General features: G+C 45.7%; 1 protein-coding gene across 3 annotated transcripts in view; it reads right to left on the bottom strand.

The window, feature by feature from the left end:
* PTPRT (protein tyrosine phosphatase receptor type T) overlaps window positions 1-16,681 on the bottom strand; it is a 1,038,801-nt gene that overhangs the window by 655,083 nt on the left and 367,037 nt on the right. For all 3 annotated transcript variants that reach the window (XM_055306331.1, XM_055306315.1, XM_055306321.1), the window contains exon 6: window positions 5,619-5,793. In XM_055306331.1, coding sequence (XP_055162306.1) covers window positions 5,619-5,793 — 175 coding nt within the window. The remainder of the gene's footprint in view (window positions 1-5,618; window positions 5,794-16,681) is intronic.

Here is a 16,681-nt window from a genome sequence, read left to right as displayed (position 1 = left end):
TACCTAACACAAACTAAAATGACTGTGCACTATAGGTTTGCATGGTTCTTCACACTATCTGACCCATCGCTGGGACTCAATAAACCATGAAACAAACGAACGTAAGAACAAGTCTGCTACTCCAACCATGCAATCTCTAAGCCAGAAGCTGTGAACTCAAATGCCTACAGAAACCAGACGAGTAATGTCAGCAAAATGGGCTGAGTGGCCATGGGTCAACCGTGTCCCAGAATGGAGCAGCCACACTTATCCACTGCTGCCACGGCAGGCTCAACGAGGCCGCATCTGATGCAATTTCAGGAGACCTTTAAATACTGGAATAAGATGTATGTATGTATGAATGAATGAATGAATGCAACATAATAAAGCATTTCTGCAATGACCTCAATCTGATTTCAGAGACAGACCTTCAGATGGCTGAACTTAAATTTCTATCATACAGGTTATTGTCCTTTTAGGCAGGACAAAGAAAAATGGCCAGTGTACTTAGGCAGTACCCCTTAATAGCAAAATATGATTACTAATAGATGCAACTGTGTGGGTATCCACTTTGTACTAGGATCTATACATGTGCTGTCTCCCTCTCATAATGGATACAATTAGATACACTCACCCCCCATTGAACAGATGAGGAAACTGAGGCCCAGAGGGAACACTTTACCTAAAGTCACCCAGACATCTGGGGCCAAGACTGAGATTGAAACTCGGGTGTGATTATATCCAAAAATCCCTACTCTTGGTCCTCCCAAGCTGCCCTGGTAGGAGGTCACATCAGTATTGAATTCAGAACACATGACTCACAGTGCCAGTATTAGATTTCTTCTGGGCACGAATCCACATATTGATAAGAGGGTTCTGAGCCCATGGTAGTTGTTATATGGAGTTGGAAGATGGATTTAAAAATCAAGACCAACAACAAATTTTTATGCAAATTTTCATCAGGACCCATCTGCCTCACTTAGGTTGAAGGCACCTATGTCCTTGGGATAAGCAAAAACATCTTGAAATCAAATACAGTAGGAAACCCAGCAATGGGGAGAGAATGAGTGTGTTTGTAAGCACTGGTCCGGAACAGGCAAGTTGAGGGCCTGGATTGTCAACAGAACGAAATCTCAATTACAGAGTAATCTAACGTATACCTAGGTACATTATCACAACTCAATAAACAGCTCTTTAGAATTAAGTAATTCCAATTTGCTTTCATTTTGATCTGTGTCGCCCCAAGAATTTGATATTACCTACGCTCAAATTACATGGCATCTTCTAAAGCACTGATGCTCACAATCCCAGGATAATGCAAGAACCACTGGCCAGCCAGCCATAAACACACCAATTGAGAGACAGACATCGCTTGGCATGGTGCAAGTACCTGCTATAGATACTGTCAGAGGGGCCCCCCATCTAGCTCCTGGCACCCTTGGGCACAGAGCAACCTTGTAACCTCCCAAACCCAGTACAGCCCAAGTTCTGAATGAATGATGCCATGTAGTCAGGTGGCTAAGCCCCAGAAGGAGTGGCTAACTCATCCTTTGCCCCCAGATTCCTGGCTCACCAATAGGCAGATGCAGGAGGGGACACAGGGACTCTGACCTAGCATGGACACCAGGACCCAAATTTCCCAAGTCCCCATGTCAGCACCCACTTTCATATTTCCTCTGTCCCCTTCCCTATGGTTGGCACAGGACTGTATGGGGAGAAACCGCCAGTGTCCCTCTGCAGAGGAGTCCCACTCAGCCAGTCCTTAACCATCTCTTACCTCTTTACCTGGGAAATCCCAACGTCCTTAGCAAGTTATTTAACAAATATTTCCAGGGCAAGCAGCCGAGCACCATTCTAAGAACATTTTTTTTTTCATTCTAAGAACTTCGGCACACAGTCTCATTTAATCCTCTGGACACACACCAGTCTTTGGTAGTTAATCCTATATTCCCATTCCCTGATGAGCCAGCTGATGCTGGGAGAGGCTGATGTTCAAAGTCAACAGAGCTGGGATGAGATGGGGCTGGGATTTAAACTCATGCATTGGGGCTCTAGACTTCTTTCCTGTCTCTGAATTGGAGAGAAGTAAAGAAAATTTGGGGAAAAATCTGCCCAAGGCTGGTTTTCCTTCTGTGACATGTCCAGGCCAGCTGCCTGCCCCTCAGCCCACACCACCTGTTTGATGTGGAAACCAGGAACTAGAAATTCAATTAGGACAGCAGCTCCATCCCCTGGAAGAAGACCTAGCCCTTGAGAACACTTTTGTTTAGTTTCCTCAAATTGTCTCCATTCCCTAAAAGAAGCAAGATTTATGCATATTCCTTGTTGAGTTTTTTTGTTTTTTTCACAATTGCAAATATTTCAATCCTAAAGTATCTAACCATCCTGCTCAGTCATGGAAAGGGGCGCTGGGAGGCCAGTGAGTCATTCTTCAGAAGACACTTGCCCCCAAATGCTCTGGTTTGCTGCCCTCACATGGGTTCTTGGCCAGACATCCAGGGTGACAGGCTTCCTCTGACTGCTGCTGCCCTGGGGTCCTCTGCCTTTCATTTTCTTACTTGGCTTGGTTACCATTAGCTATGTAGGGATGTGTGTGTGTGTGTGTGTGTGTGTGTGTGTGTGTGTGTGTGTGTGTAAAGGGTTAAATTCATTTCTCTGGGAACCTGAATGATAGTAAGTACTCCATTCCAGAGAGGCAGGAAGCAATGGTGGGGGGAAGCATGAGTTAAAAAAGCAAGTTAGCCATAGGTCCAGGGACCTTCCATGAGCTCTGCATACAATTTAGACCCTTTCTACTCTGTTTATACCATCATGATACTGGGTGTCAACAAAGCTACAACCCTCAGGCCCTTTGAGTATGGCTCAAATAGCAGAAACTAGCCCCAGGCTGGACACCAGCTCTAACCCCTTACAATTGTTTCTCAACCTGGCTGTGGTTGCCCTCCTCGCTGTAAAATAAATTAAAATAAAACCAAGGGGTAGTGCCACAATTAGAGGACTAAATGAGACCACATGTGTGAAGGGACTTCTACCTTCAAAGGGCCCAGCTTCTAGCTTGTCACCAACTAAAGGCAAAAGGAAAAAAAAAAATGGTTGCCAAAAAAAGTGATATCCCACAAAGGTTTCCTCCAGGTGAAATAAAAGGAGACCAGGTTAGAGGAAACACACACTATGAAGGAGGCCACCCTGCATATCACCCAGCACACAACAGCCAGGGCTGCAGATGAAGGCTCTGGAAGCAGCAGTGGCTCCTGAGTCATAGTGACAAACATGGCCAGTGTGATGGTCCCTCGGTCCGAACTCCAGCCCAGGATGCACAGCCCACAAAGGATAAACCACTGTCCCAATAAACCCTGGCCACCCCTCTAAACAAAGGCAACAATGCTTCACCGTGGAAATCCCAACCTCTGTCCCAAAGGCCTCTGGACTTGGCATCCAGCACCTCCTCCTCCACAATGAGTGACGTAAAGGAAGAATAAGCTAAGTGCCTTCTGGTTCCATTTGTCTGTGTGAAAAGATCAGAGCGCTCCACTAGCTGCCACAGTCACTCTTCCCATTATCTGCTCACCAGCCTTGTGCCGGGCACCTGCAAGGTGTGGACAGGGCTGGGGAGAGCACAGGCGGACACAGTCCACCCTCTGGTGGGCTCCTTCTCCAGGGTGTGAGGCCGCCACACAAGAGGTGTGATGAAGTTCTAGGGGAGGGGGGAAAGCCCAGGAAATCACAAATTCAGTGAGTGCCTCAAAGGCCTAAAAAAAGCCACTGCGTCACAGAAATCAATCTTATGGCATCAAAAGAGCAAATATATGAGCCTAATACAATTGAAATGATGGTTTCTTTTATATATTAATGGCACTCAGTGTAAATGATTTTAAGATGTTTTTCCCCCCTTGGTTGTTTTGTTCATGACTGCCTAATTTGTTGATCTTCAGCTTAAGTGTTCATGGCATTATGGAGATGAAATGAGTTCCTGCTGAGGCCAATAATTCATTCACTCATCCATCATTCAACAAGTATTTTAAGGTTGAGCCTTATGATATGACCAAATGCGTGGGTCAAAACAGCCGAATGCAGGCGGTTTTGTGTTCGGGCACACTCGGGACTTGTGCCAAGCCCTTGACTGAGCCCGGGGGCACTTGTGAACCAGGAACCAAACAAAAAAAAAAAAATGCCCCTATTCTCAAAAAGCTCATATTCTAAAGGACAAGATGGAAAATTACCAAGCACAGGAATAAAGGAAAAATATAATTTTGAAGCATGATAAGTACTATGTAGAACAAGGGACAAGGTGACCTGAAAGCACCCAGTAGCACGGGGCCTTGGGACATCATCTGGGAGAAGGCCTGACAGCATTCAAGCTAAGATCTGATTGATGACAAATGTCGGGCATGTAGATATCCATCTAGAGTCAGGACAGCCCAGGAGAAAGAATCTCACACTAGAGCTCCCTGTCTAGGTGCAGGCAGGACTACCAGTTATGTGCTAACTAGGAGCTAGAGGTCAAGACCTTGATATCAACCTGTGCTTTGACCAAGGAAACCAACCCAGGAGACCTCTGGGGGGCGGCGGGGGGCGTCAATCCATATTTTCACCTTCATATGCACAGAGTATCATCCTACAGCTAGCATAAGATGAATAGCTTCATTATTTCATTCACTAAATTATGCTATATTAAAATTTTAATCGGTGAACATAACGCTGGAAAATGAGTACATCCATACGCTGCGATTTTCCAGTATGAACTGTCAAACCTATATATTTTTTTTTTTGCAAAAGCAATATTGCCACACTAAGAAAAATCCATAAAGATGCTCCTATTCTTTGGCCTACCAACTCTACCCCTAGGGAATTTATCCCAGGAAATAACCTGGTTCAATAGAATAAAAATGTTCTCGTTGGAAGAACTCCATTGAGGTGTTAATTGATGCACAGAGGAAAAATAAAACAAAAACGAAAACACCTGGAATTACTTAAATGACTACAAATAGATTTTAAGAAATGGGGTGATTCACTTGATGAAACAGTATACAACCATTAAGCATTACAACAGAGATTATATAGACTTTCAGAAATAAATGGGATATCCAGCCCCTTGGAAGGAGCAGAAAAGGAAGCAATGTGCATATTTTAATGTAAAGCATGTTGACAATACCTCAAGGTGAACAAGAACAAGAAAATTGGAAAGAATTGAATCAAGGCCAGCAGGGTGGGGGCATTATTTATTTCGAAAGTCCTTCCAAAATATTGTCATTAAATTGAGTTTTCAATAAAAAAAAAAAAATCCCTCAGAAACAATTGTACTCCCCGGACACAGCAGTAGAACAGTACCAAAACACAAGGACGTTGGTTCATTCTGACTTCAAATGCAAAATAAGCCAAATTTATAGATGCCTTCTGTGTTGTATACCCCATAGGTTGGCACAGGTGGACCCTTTAATAAGACTCACCTCATAATAACAAAGCCACATTGCATGATTTTACAGTAATTTCACCTCTTTCTCTGCAGTGGGGGAAAGGGGGGAAGTGGTGTGTCTTTCAACTGACTGGAAGGAGGAATGGCAGATGAGAAGAGGCACCTGGATTCCTCCCACCCTCTGAGGATGGGGCCAGGGCAGCCCAGGGAACTCAGCCCCACTCACCTTTCACAATAAGCTCAGCATAGTTGGACACACCGGAGCCGCCATCGGAACGGATCACACAGCGGTACTTGCTCACGCTCCGCTGGGCCGTGTCAGCCACACTGACCGTGGCTGAGAAGCGTCTGTGGTTGACCACGCGGGTGACCATAAGGGCCGTGTCCCGGCCGTTCCATTGCTGCAGGACAGAGGGAGGGAAGGGGAGGAGAAATCGCATCATCATATAGCCCCTAGGCGATCCCTGGTTCAGAAGGGGCCATGTTTTCCCCACACCCCTGGGGCCAGGGCTTTCCACAAGAAGGAGTATCCATGGCTGGCTTTTGCAAGCAATCTGACTCAAGTACAAACTCTGCTAGCAAGCTGATTCAGGAGGGCAGTGCCTGATGGTCAGAAGAGAGGGCACAGGCCTCCTCCCAACACATTGCTTCCTTGCTTGGCCTGAGCATAAGGCTGGCATTTGGCCCTAAGCCTTCCTCCCGCCTTCCTTCATCTCTGAAGCAGAACCCACAAGGTTCCTCCAAAGACAGAAAACATAACCCATGAAATAACAACAAACAGCCTGGCCCCCAGGCCCATGGCTGGTGTCCTGGTACCACAGCCATAGGCCCTGAGGGCACCTCACAGTTACCAATCTGTTCCCAGGTATGGTGTGGATGGGGGTTTTCCAGCACCTCTCCTCCTTGGCATTTGCTCTTTCCTCCACCTAGAACCTCTTATCTGCCTGGGCACATTCGCTCACTCTTAAAAACTCATACTCAGCATATCGCCGTATCCGTTAAGTTCCCCTGGACGGTCACACCACCTTCTAGAAGCTATTCAATCTCTGGTGGGTTTGTGTTTGTGTTTTGCCTACACGTTGCCCACCACAGACTAGACTCTGAGCTCCCCAAGGTGACTTAGCCCCTTTTCATCTCCAGCCCTGTGCCCAACCTCTCGAGTTGGTAAACATTTCTACAATCGAGGTGAATGCACAGGCATTTTTGTCTGTACTGTGCTGAATCTCAGGTACGATATTCTGAGTTTGAATGAGTCTCTTCTACAGCAGCAAGTTATAACAACTAATAAGCACATGTCTGAGGATGCAGCCTGAGTAACTTTTAAACTTCCATGAGCCAGACCCTGAATCTCCTTTTTAATCCTCGCAGCCTTGTTTGAGGTATCACTGCAGCTCTTCTTAGCAGAATCCAAATGTCAGCATGGCTGTGCAAATATACAGAGCAAGGAAGTCCCTCATCCAGCTTTTCTGACTTCGAGGCAAGTATCTTTTCCCTGAGACCCTATCCTCACTGCTTTTATTTCTTTACCAAAGTAAAACTGAGTGCTTTGTCTCATTGGAAACCTCAGGATTTAGGAGCTTCCTCACACCTGGAAATTTCCATGATGTAATCCTCATTGCTTCTTGTCCCAAGCAAACCCTTCGAGCACACATGTGACCTGCTTCCATCCATCCACACTCCCATCAGTGATGTGTCAGGACTGCAACAGGAGAGGGGGTGGAGCTACCATGCTTAGCTGCCCCAAGCAGGTGAGATGGAACAGCAGGGGAGGGCAGGGAGCAAAAAGCCAAGAAACACAGAGAAACCAAGGCTTCTGCGTGACTTGTTCCAGGAAGATTGGTGGAAAGGGAGGTTGGAGGGGATGGTTTTCTTCATTTTACTTTTTAGTATTTTCTAGGCTTTCTGCCTCAAACATTGCTTTTATATTTGAAAAGAATAAAGTAAATAGTATTTTTGAAAAACATGCAGCATTGAGGGGCAGCCATAATCCTCTCCCATTTCAGAAACTCAGCAATAGGACCGGACAAGAATAATGCAAGGGAACTGAAGGGAGAAAATCATTAGGGCTGAAAGTGCCCACCACCTGCCTCACGCCCAGATACATTTTTGCAAGAGATGGTACCACTTGCTCAAACTCTGATCTGATCTGATCTGGGGAAAAGTTGGCTGGACGCACAGAAAGGCCTCAGAAGACATTAGTGCACCAAAAACAGCTCATTTTTCTCCTCCTCTCTGGGCAGGGCCCCTTCATTCCTGGAAAGAGACTGATGAGGTTCTGGCTGGGTATTTTCTACCCTGATTTACTTAGAACCTCAGACATTTTGATCTAAGTTAACAGCAACTAAATATCACTACGGGCTAAGTGTTCTACATTCCTCCTTCATTAATTCCTTACAAAAATCTGTAAGGAGTGGGGGCACACTCATTATCTCCATTGTGCACAGGAGAAAAGCTGAAGCTCAGAGGAGTGAGCTGCCTGCCCAGGCCTGCACAGCTTGCAAGTGGCAAAGCTGGGATTTGTATGCAGGGCATCTGGTGTCCGGGCTTGGCCTAAAGATACTAAGTGTTGCTCTAAAGTGGGGTAACTACTCCCCGCCCCTCACCTCCTCCAGCACACTTATTCCCAAATATGGAAAAGGGTAGTTAATGAGTGTGGCCAAGATCTACCTATGTGCCACCAATTTCTTAGCTGGGGACCAAAAAAAAAAAAGCAAAGACAGGGATGGAGGAAGGGATATTGTGTAGGGGGAAATATGCAAAGATGTAGGCTTTTCCTCAGATCTCCCAATGCTTTGAACAGTCAAGAAATTTGGGAGATGGAAGACACCAAGAACAATGCCAGCACGTGAACTCTACAGACCATTAGCCAAGAGGCAAGTGGATAAGAAACGTGCTAAGAAATAAAATAAACCTCAAAAGAATTATGGGAAACAAACAAAGCCACTTACAGGTTTCAAAACAGAACAAGAAGTGAACAGCAGAATCAACACCGCAGAAAAGCACTGACCCGGGGGGAACAGTCTTAAGAAAATAATCCAGATCACCAAAAAAGCACAGATGAAAGCACAGAAGGGAGGCAAATCGATGAAGAAAACAGCGATCAGATGACGATGTACCAGGTAAGTAACCGGTACTCCTGAGGATGGAAGCTCAGGGAATGAACACGAATCCTATCCCAAGACACATCAGCTCACATGCCTGCATTAAAACGAGACTGAAATCTTCAGATGGAAATGGCCTCCCATCCTCGTGACAAAATTTACGAAAACCACAATAACTGAGGTATGCGTTTTATTTCACAAAAATATTCGATGTAAAGGATTGGGAAGTATATAAAAATCCAGACAGGAAAAAAAATACTGTGCTGGTAAATAAGTAAACAGACCAATGTGGCATAAAATGTCTTGTCTGTAACTGCTCCCAAAGCCCCAGAAACCTCTCCCTCCTGGATCTGGCTGGTGCCCCAGCGGTCATAGCTGAGCTCCCAGGAGGCTAGATACTTGGGAGAGGCTGGGATGGGAGCTAGGGAAAAGATGGGACAAGGAAATGGTAATAAAACAAATGCATGCAAACACCCAATATGTGCAGCCTCCAGCCCTGGTTCAAGTCTCTGGGCTTTGGTTTCCTTACATCTATCATGGATAGCATAGTGGTGCCTGCTTATGAAGTTCTCATGATGTAGAAATGACAATGTGTAGGGAATACTCAGCACATGACAGCATATTCTGGTGTGAGCTGAGCTCTCCAAACTAACCATGAAATCAACCATGAAAAGTGGGTAAGGATAATAGCCTCCCACAATGTCCGTATGCTAAATCCCTGGAACCTGGGAACATGTCACCTTCCATGGCGAAAGGGACGTTAAAGATGTTAGCTTCAGGATCTGGAGGTGTGGCGACGATCCTGGATCACACAGGTGGGCACAATGTAATCACAACGCACCTTGTATAAGAAACCGGGAGGAGAGTCAGAGTCATAGACGGGACATGCGGTCACAGAAGCAGAGGTCAAAGTAACTAATGGCTTGAAGGTGGAAGGAGAGGCCAGAACCAAAGAATGCAGACAGCTTCCAGAAGCTGTAAAAGGTAAGACAGTGAATTCTCCACTACACCCTCTAGAAGGAACACAGCCTGGCCAACACCTGGATCTAGCCCTGTCAGACTCCTTTCTGACCTCTGATCTCCACCACCACAAGGTACTAAGTTTGTGTGGGTTTTTTATTATTATTATTATTATTTTTAAGTTTGTGTTGTTTTAAGCCACTGTGTCTCTAATTTGTTGCATCGGCAATAAGAAAGCAACACAAACGGCAAAGAGCTGATTACGTGCAAAGCATTCATTTTTTATATTTAGCTTAAATTTTATTTTGATGTGACCTCCAGCATTACTTTCTTAATGATGTCATATTCCAGCAGGACCAGAGAGGAGAAAGTGCATCCCCCTGAACAATTCAAATTTTTCCCTTTAGTTTCTGAACCACCAGGCTTTCTCCCATTGAAGGAAAGGAAATTGCAGGTTGTCTTATAAAATCTCTGGAAAATAGGCCTTTTAATAATCATACTTGTCATATTGGGAGCAGGCAACAGCAGGACTGGAATGGGCAGCAGAGCCCAGAGCCATGATAGGAAATGGAACTGTGATGGACCACCGGCAAGGACAAATGAAGGTGAAGTTCAGGGAGATGAGCCCAGACGGAAGGGCAAGAAGGGGCTGAAAGTCAAAGCAAATGAGCAGCAAGCCAGGAACTGAGATCAGGAGGGATTCTAGAAGACCAGGCATGGTGACAGGCTCAGAGACCAGAACACCATGACAACATGGAGAAGGGATTTAAGCAGAAGGCATGTGTCGGCAGCACAGGTTTCCACCGTGGTCTCGGCCCCAGACACAGGCAGAAAAGAACATGCAAGGCAAGAAAACAAGGGGAGGTTTCATCAAGCAGGAATAGACTCAAGAAATCCAGGCTCACAGGCAACAGAGCAGGTTTGAAGGGGTACAGGGAGGGGTGGAGCAGGCAGGGGGCCAAGAGCCTGAAACGGACCTCAACCCAGAGACGAGGTGCAAGAGGAAATCCTCCCAACCAAGACGCCAGGTGCCACACAAATGCACAGGGATGCAAATGGCTAGGCTGCTAGGAAAGGGGAGCGGGACAGCAAAGAGAAGCCAAAGTCCCGAGACAAGCCACGGATGATGCATATGGAAGCCTGGGGAAGAATCTGTCAGAACCCCCATGTCGCCACTCCTGCACGCTGAAAATTCTCCTTTGGTACCTATGAAATTTTCCACATGTTAAGTATATCCTTCTTCTGAAATTTCAACTATACCTCCTTTCGTCTCTCAGATTTGCATCTATTATTGTAAAATGGAATCATCTTCTGGCCCCTGTGTCTGTGGCAAATTGGATAAATTTCCCAGTGGGCACTGATAGAACTGGGATTCCCAGAAGCAGAGTCTGAGACATGGTGACCTACTGAGTGCCCTCAAGAGAAAGAGAGTGAAAGACGGTGAGGGAAGGAGCCGAGGAAGGATGTGGTCAAAACCTGGTCCGGCTTCAGCCTGACTCCACCTCGGAAGCGCAAAGTATACCAGAGTGGATCCCAGCTTGACGCAAGGAGCCAGCACTGGTACATACCCCACGTCAGTCACTCACTGGCCATGGCCTGCCAGGTAGGGAAAGAAGACTATTCTCATTTGCCCCTAGGCAGTTCTCTGGGCAAGAGGGAGCTGTGAGCTTTTGGCAGCCAATCATGCACTGCGGAAGGGTTGGGGGCACTGGCTCAGAAAGGACACCATCCAGGACACCAATGGGATCTCTCCTACTCGCACTTTCCTATCTCCTTCTCCTCTTATGGTACATTCATAATACATGTGGTCTCCTGAAGTTCCGTGAGCCACTGCCTTGAGATTTGTGGGTAGTCTGCTCCTGAACCTATGTTCAAAAAGGCGGGAAGGGGGGACCAGGCTGGGAACGGGACTCTACTAACACTACGTGGGAAAGCTTGAGTACCCTTGCAATCACACGCTGCTTCTCCCAAAAGTCACATATCTCCCATGAATAAAAAGTTCCATAACTAAGTGGGTTTGAGAAATATTTTGCTCAACCTAACAAAATTTGTCTGAGTATTTAAGTAAAAGTCACATTAACATTTGTAAGTACATAGTCTGCTAGGCACTGCATTAACTGGCTTCCATAACAGAATTCACTTAATCCTTTAAAAATCTCTATGAAAGTGCTTATCTGAGGGTGGTTCCTGGACCATCAGCATTACCTGGAAACCTGTTGGAAATGTAAATTTTAAAGAGAATCCCAGGCCTATATCCATCTGTAGATACTATTTATTGGGCTGGGCAATCTGTGTTTTTCCCCTTCCTTATTCTATTATTAACAACATTGGAAATGTCCTCATTATTCAACACAACATAAAATGAGAGAGTACGGGATGTGGAAGGTATAATTTCTGCCCAGAGGAATTTACAGGAAGAGTTAAAGTTCCAACAAACAGCAAAAAGGAAAAAGTATAAAGTTGAGTATTGAAATAGCATGTTTCGTGGAGGACAATAAGGTCAGCATTGAGAGCTATGCTCTTAGATGGATCTAGAACACTGGTTCTCAAAGTGTGGTCTGCAAAGCCACTATAGGAGCATCCCCTGGGAACCTGTCAGACATGCAAATTCTCTAGCCCCACCCTAAACCTATGAAATGGGAAACATGATGGGTGGGGACAGCCCAGTTTTAACAAACCCTCCAGGTGCTTCTCATGCATGATAAAGTGAGAGAAGCCCTATTATTACTTCTATTTTACAAATGAGGAAACTGAGGCAGAAATAAATCAAGCAATATGCCTTCTCAACCTTCTCATGCCTTTTCAATGGTACTTTTCAACAGACCCTGCATACAAATCCCCTGGGGCTCCCATTAAAAAGCCAGATTCTGACTCAGTGAGTCTGAACCAACCACATGGGCTGTAGCAAGTGTCATATGACTTTGCTGAGTGACTGAGTTAGCACATTGACCCAGGTAGTCTGATTCCAGATAAGGAGGCCTTATAATCCCAGGGACCAACTGCCATCCCTATGTGATAATGCATGGTTACACCAGGACTCTGTGAGGGGAGGGTAGAATGTGCCCTGTTCCAGAAACTTACTTTGCTTTTTCAAAGAATACCAACTGCCATCTTGCAGGAAATGATGGCCCCAGAGAAAACATTTTGGGAAATTTTGTGACAGAAGCCAGATGCCTAGCTTTCTGGAAACCTCAGTGGTCTCAAAGTCAGAAATATCTACATAAAGATGCACTGCCCAAGCATTTTCCCACATTCTTGGCTAACAGATTCGCTGAGGACATTATTAAGCAATGGCATACCTGACATGCTACTAGGTTCAGGTGAGGTTTTCTTAATCCAACTTCATAAGTCTAAAGCAGGGGATCTCAAGAGTTAGCAGGCATTGGAATCACCTGGAGGGTGATTCAGCAGGTCAGGAGGAAGGTCAGATAATCTGCATTTTTTAAAAGATACTATTTATTTATTCATCAAAGAAGAGAGAGAGAGGCAGAGACATAGGCAGAGAGAGAAGCAGGCTCCCTGTGAGGAGCCTGATGTGGGACTCGATCCCAGGATGCCAGTATCACGACCTGAGCTGAAGGCAGATGCTCAACCACTGAGCCACCCAGGCGCCCTAGACAATCCGCATTCCTAATAAGTTCCCAAGTGATGCTGATACTGCTTATTTTGTCCTAGGTCTCCAAGATATGAAGGTTATCACTGCCTTAAGTCCCTCAATATTTGAAAGAGCCAAACCATACCACAGAACACATGAATGGAAACATTCCTTAAATCCAGGCCACTTCCTGTCACTGAACAATTGGTCACTGCACCAAAGATGCCCAGCCACTGCTGTGCCATTCAAAGCCAGCTCATGCTCTACTGGCAAACCAGAGTCCAAACCACTGGCTCACTGGGCCCACTGGAGAAAGGTTATCTGTTTTCTTTGCCCAGAGGTTTTGCCTGCTTGCCAAGCTCTAAGCCCATGAGGATGCATCTGCCCAGAAGGTGGACCTTTATCCAATTCATCCATCCAGGGGTATACACATGTTCTAAATTGAACGAAAGCACAGTAAAAGCCTAAGCAGTGGTCCTGCTTAATCCCATTTTATACTCATGACTCTTTCATCGTGGCAACCGCTTCCTCTGAAATCCATCGTTTTTCTTTTTCCTCTTTCATCGGCTTGTCTCTCTTTTAAAACAACTCAAATTCCATCTTTCCTTAGCTGCCCTTTTTTTTTTTTAACATCATTTGAGAGTCACACTCTTTGCAAGAACAGGGGCTGCAAAAACCCACACTTTAGTATTTCTGACCCTGGCACACATGTATCCTTCTACCCCCAAGCAAACTTACCTTCAGGAACTACCTAGAGAGGAAACCAGAGAAGCACTGGATGCCACAGAGTCTGCTGTTTTCACACTACTCTATTACAGCCATGGAGGCATCTCTAATGGCCTCATCATTTTGCAATTCCCCCTCCCCTCTGCTCCTATGTCATGGCATTATTCCCTTCACAAAGAGATAAGACATAGCCTGAAAAAATGGCTGTCATTATTTCAGAGAGAGCATGCAGACCTGTAATTGATTTGTGATTGGTGAAAGTGGAAATGGTACTGTCTTTAATAAAAGGGAACGGGTATGCAATAGACATGATGCCTGTTCCACAGGAGATGCTCTAATACAGGGTCCTGGAAGCCTTCTCTCCTGGCAGGCTAGAAAATATTTAGGTGAAATTCTCACAATTCATTTGCAAATGAATATTCTTTTCACTTCTAGTCCTACTGCTTCAAAGGCATGACATTTGGAAAACTCACTAAAATCTGACTCATTGATTTTCTTAGGACCATATTTGTACCTCTCTGGCAGTCTCTAAAGAATAGCTTTTGATTATTTTTTATTAAAAGTTAAAAGAAATAGAAGTGGACATAAATCATTTCTGATTAGCTGTACTGAAGTCTTCCCAAGGGTCCCCTGTGCGCATGGCGGACTACTCATTTGGGGCTGACGTCTGGGTTCAGAGCTCCTGCAGAGTCTGCAGATTTGGGAGGGTCCTGGATTAAGCCCCAGAAGGAATGAGAAGCCCTGAGCAAAGAGGATGAGCAGCTGGTGAAGAGCGAGCACACATGCCACCTCCCTGTGTGGCACTATATCCCTTTGACTACTCCCAGTCCCCTCTCCGAACGCCTATTCAAAGGCCACTTCCTCCAAGGGTGCTTCTCAGACAGATACTCATAGAGATCCTTCCGACTCTCTACCCAGCAGACCCTTCTCTTTCCCTGGTAGCCTGGTCACATTTGTGCTCAAATATCTGATTCTGTGTTACTCAATGTCTGTCTCTGCTGTCAGACAGTAAGCCCCCCGAGGACGCGACGCAGGTGCACCTTGCTCACTTCTCTCTCACCAGCTCCCATGTGCTGGGGGCCGGGAGGAGCAGAGATCAAATTTTGAAGCACATACGCTGAGGACAGGCTGAGGGAAGGCCCCCAGGAAAGGGTATTAGGAAGTGAAGGAGGAAACAATAAGTGTGTGAAGGGAAATTTCCAGGTCTGAGTTGGCTAGGATCCTCAGAGCTGTGCTGTACAGGATGAGAAAGGAGAGGCTTGTGCGTCAGGTACTGAGAAACTGAAGAGAATGCAACCTTCTGTGGATCCAAAGCCCAGCTAGATTCCCATCCCCTGGGGTGGCCCTAAAGGAGCTGTTTTTGATCTAAGGTAACTAAGGTGAAAATGAAAGACAAAGTATGTGGAGATGGTGCCAAGGTTGCCAATACGCTAAAAACCACTGAATTCCAGACTCGCTAAGCTTTATGGTTTATAAATTATGTCGATAAAGCTAACAATAAAAAGTGAGGGATTCCCAAGCACTGTGTTCCCCAGCCATGATGCAGACCCACTATATGCAAACCTGACCCAGAGCCAGCCCACATCATTCTCACTGGACTTGGCTGGGAGCGGGGACTTAGGAGAACAGCAACTGTCACAAACATGAAGGGCATATTGCCTGCTACATTATGACCAACGACCATTGTTTCTGACCCACGAGTCTCATATCTTCTGCCAGCATCTATGACACTGTGTGGCTAACTGCAAATAAGGTAAACTCTCAGACCTTTCATGGTTGTCAGTAGATGATTTCACAGAACCAAGAGGGCAGGAAGATCTCCAAAGCAGGCCAGTCAGCATAGTCAAACACCAAAAAAAGTCAAGTATGAGGAAGCATCTCCATCACCATCATCACCATCAGCTCCAGCAACAAGAGAAAGCACTGGTGACCTTCACAAGGGCCACTACTGGGAAAATGGGGGAGTTGAAGAAAGCCACACTGCCAGCATAGACGTCAGATTTAGGAAATGTGGCCAAGAAGGGGAGAAGTAAGAAGGCAACTGGATGGGAGCAATTTGAAAAAAAATTTAAAAAAAATTCAGGGGTATTTTTTGTTGACTTTTCTTTGTAAATCTGAGAAACACAAATCTCTAAGTATCTACTACAGTGCAAATTAAAGGTGTATAAATGGGGGATCCCTGGGTGGCGCAGCGGTTTGGCGCCTGCCTTTGGCCCAGGGCGCGATCCTGGAGACCCGGGAAAGAATCCCACATCAGGCTCCCGGTGCGTGGAGCCTGCTTCTCCCTCTCCCTGTGTCTCTGCCTCTCTCTCTCTCTCTCTGTGACTATCATAAATAAATTTTTAAAAATTTAAAAAAAAATAAATAAAGGTGTATAAATGTGTGCTAAATAAATGATTTTTTTTTTTTTTTAAAGGAAGCCTCCAGTAGGGAAGGAAAGGCTGACATGGTGATGTAAGCATCAGGTCTACAAGGTGACCGTGGCAGGATGCTCAGGACTGAAGAACGTGACACAGATGTTCCAATCCTGCCTCCACTGCTCAGGACCTATGGGAACATGGCCTGTGGGACTCACTGACCCACCTCAAAGACTTAGTCTCATATACAACCAGGGCTATCAACAGCAACTCCCTAAAAGCCTGGCTATGAGAATTAAACCCATTCTATGTGTAACCAAGCCACAAACATCAGCTGTTATCATTCATTTACCACCACTGTTTAGTTGTGGTGTGGCGACTAGGTTTTCCACAGCAGCCCCACATGGAAGGGACACCGGGTACAGATGTGGGCAGGAGGTGGAGGAGCTGGGTCCAGCACATTCACAGCCCCGAATCAGCAGCAGCCCTTCAGAGAGCAGAGAAACAGGTTTACCGGAAAAATCGGCTGCAGAAAGGACTGACATGTCTG

This window comes from Nyctereutes procyonoides, unplaced genomic scaffold (assembly GCF_905146905.1).
Source record: "Nyctereutes procyonoides isolate TBG_1078 unplaced genomic scaffold, NYPRO_anot_genome, whole genome shotgun sequence".
NCBI lineage: Eukaryota > Metazoa > Chordata > Mammalia > Carnivora > Canidae > Nyctereutes > Nyctereutes procyonoides.
Note: the sequence above shows the minus strand (reverse complement) of the source record. Positions and strands in the feature narration are given on the sequence as shown.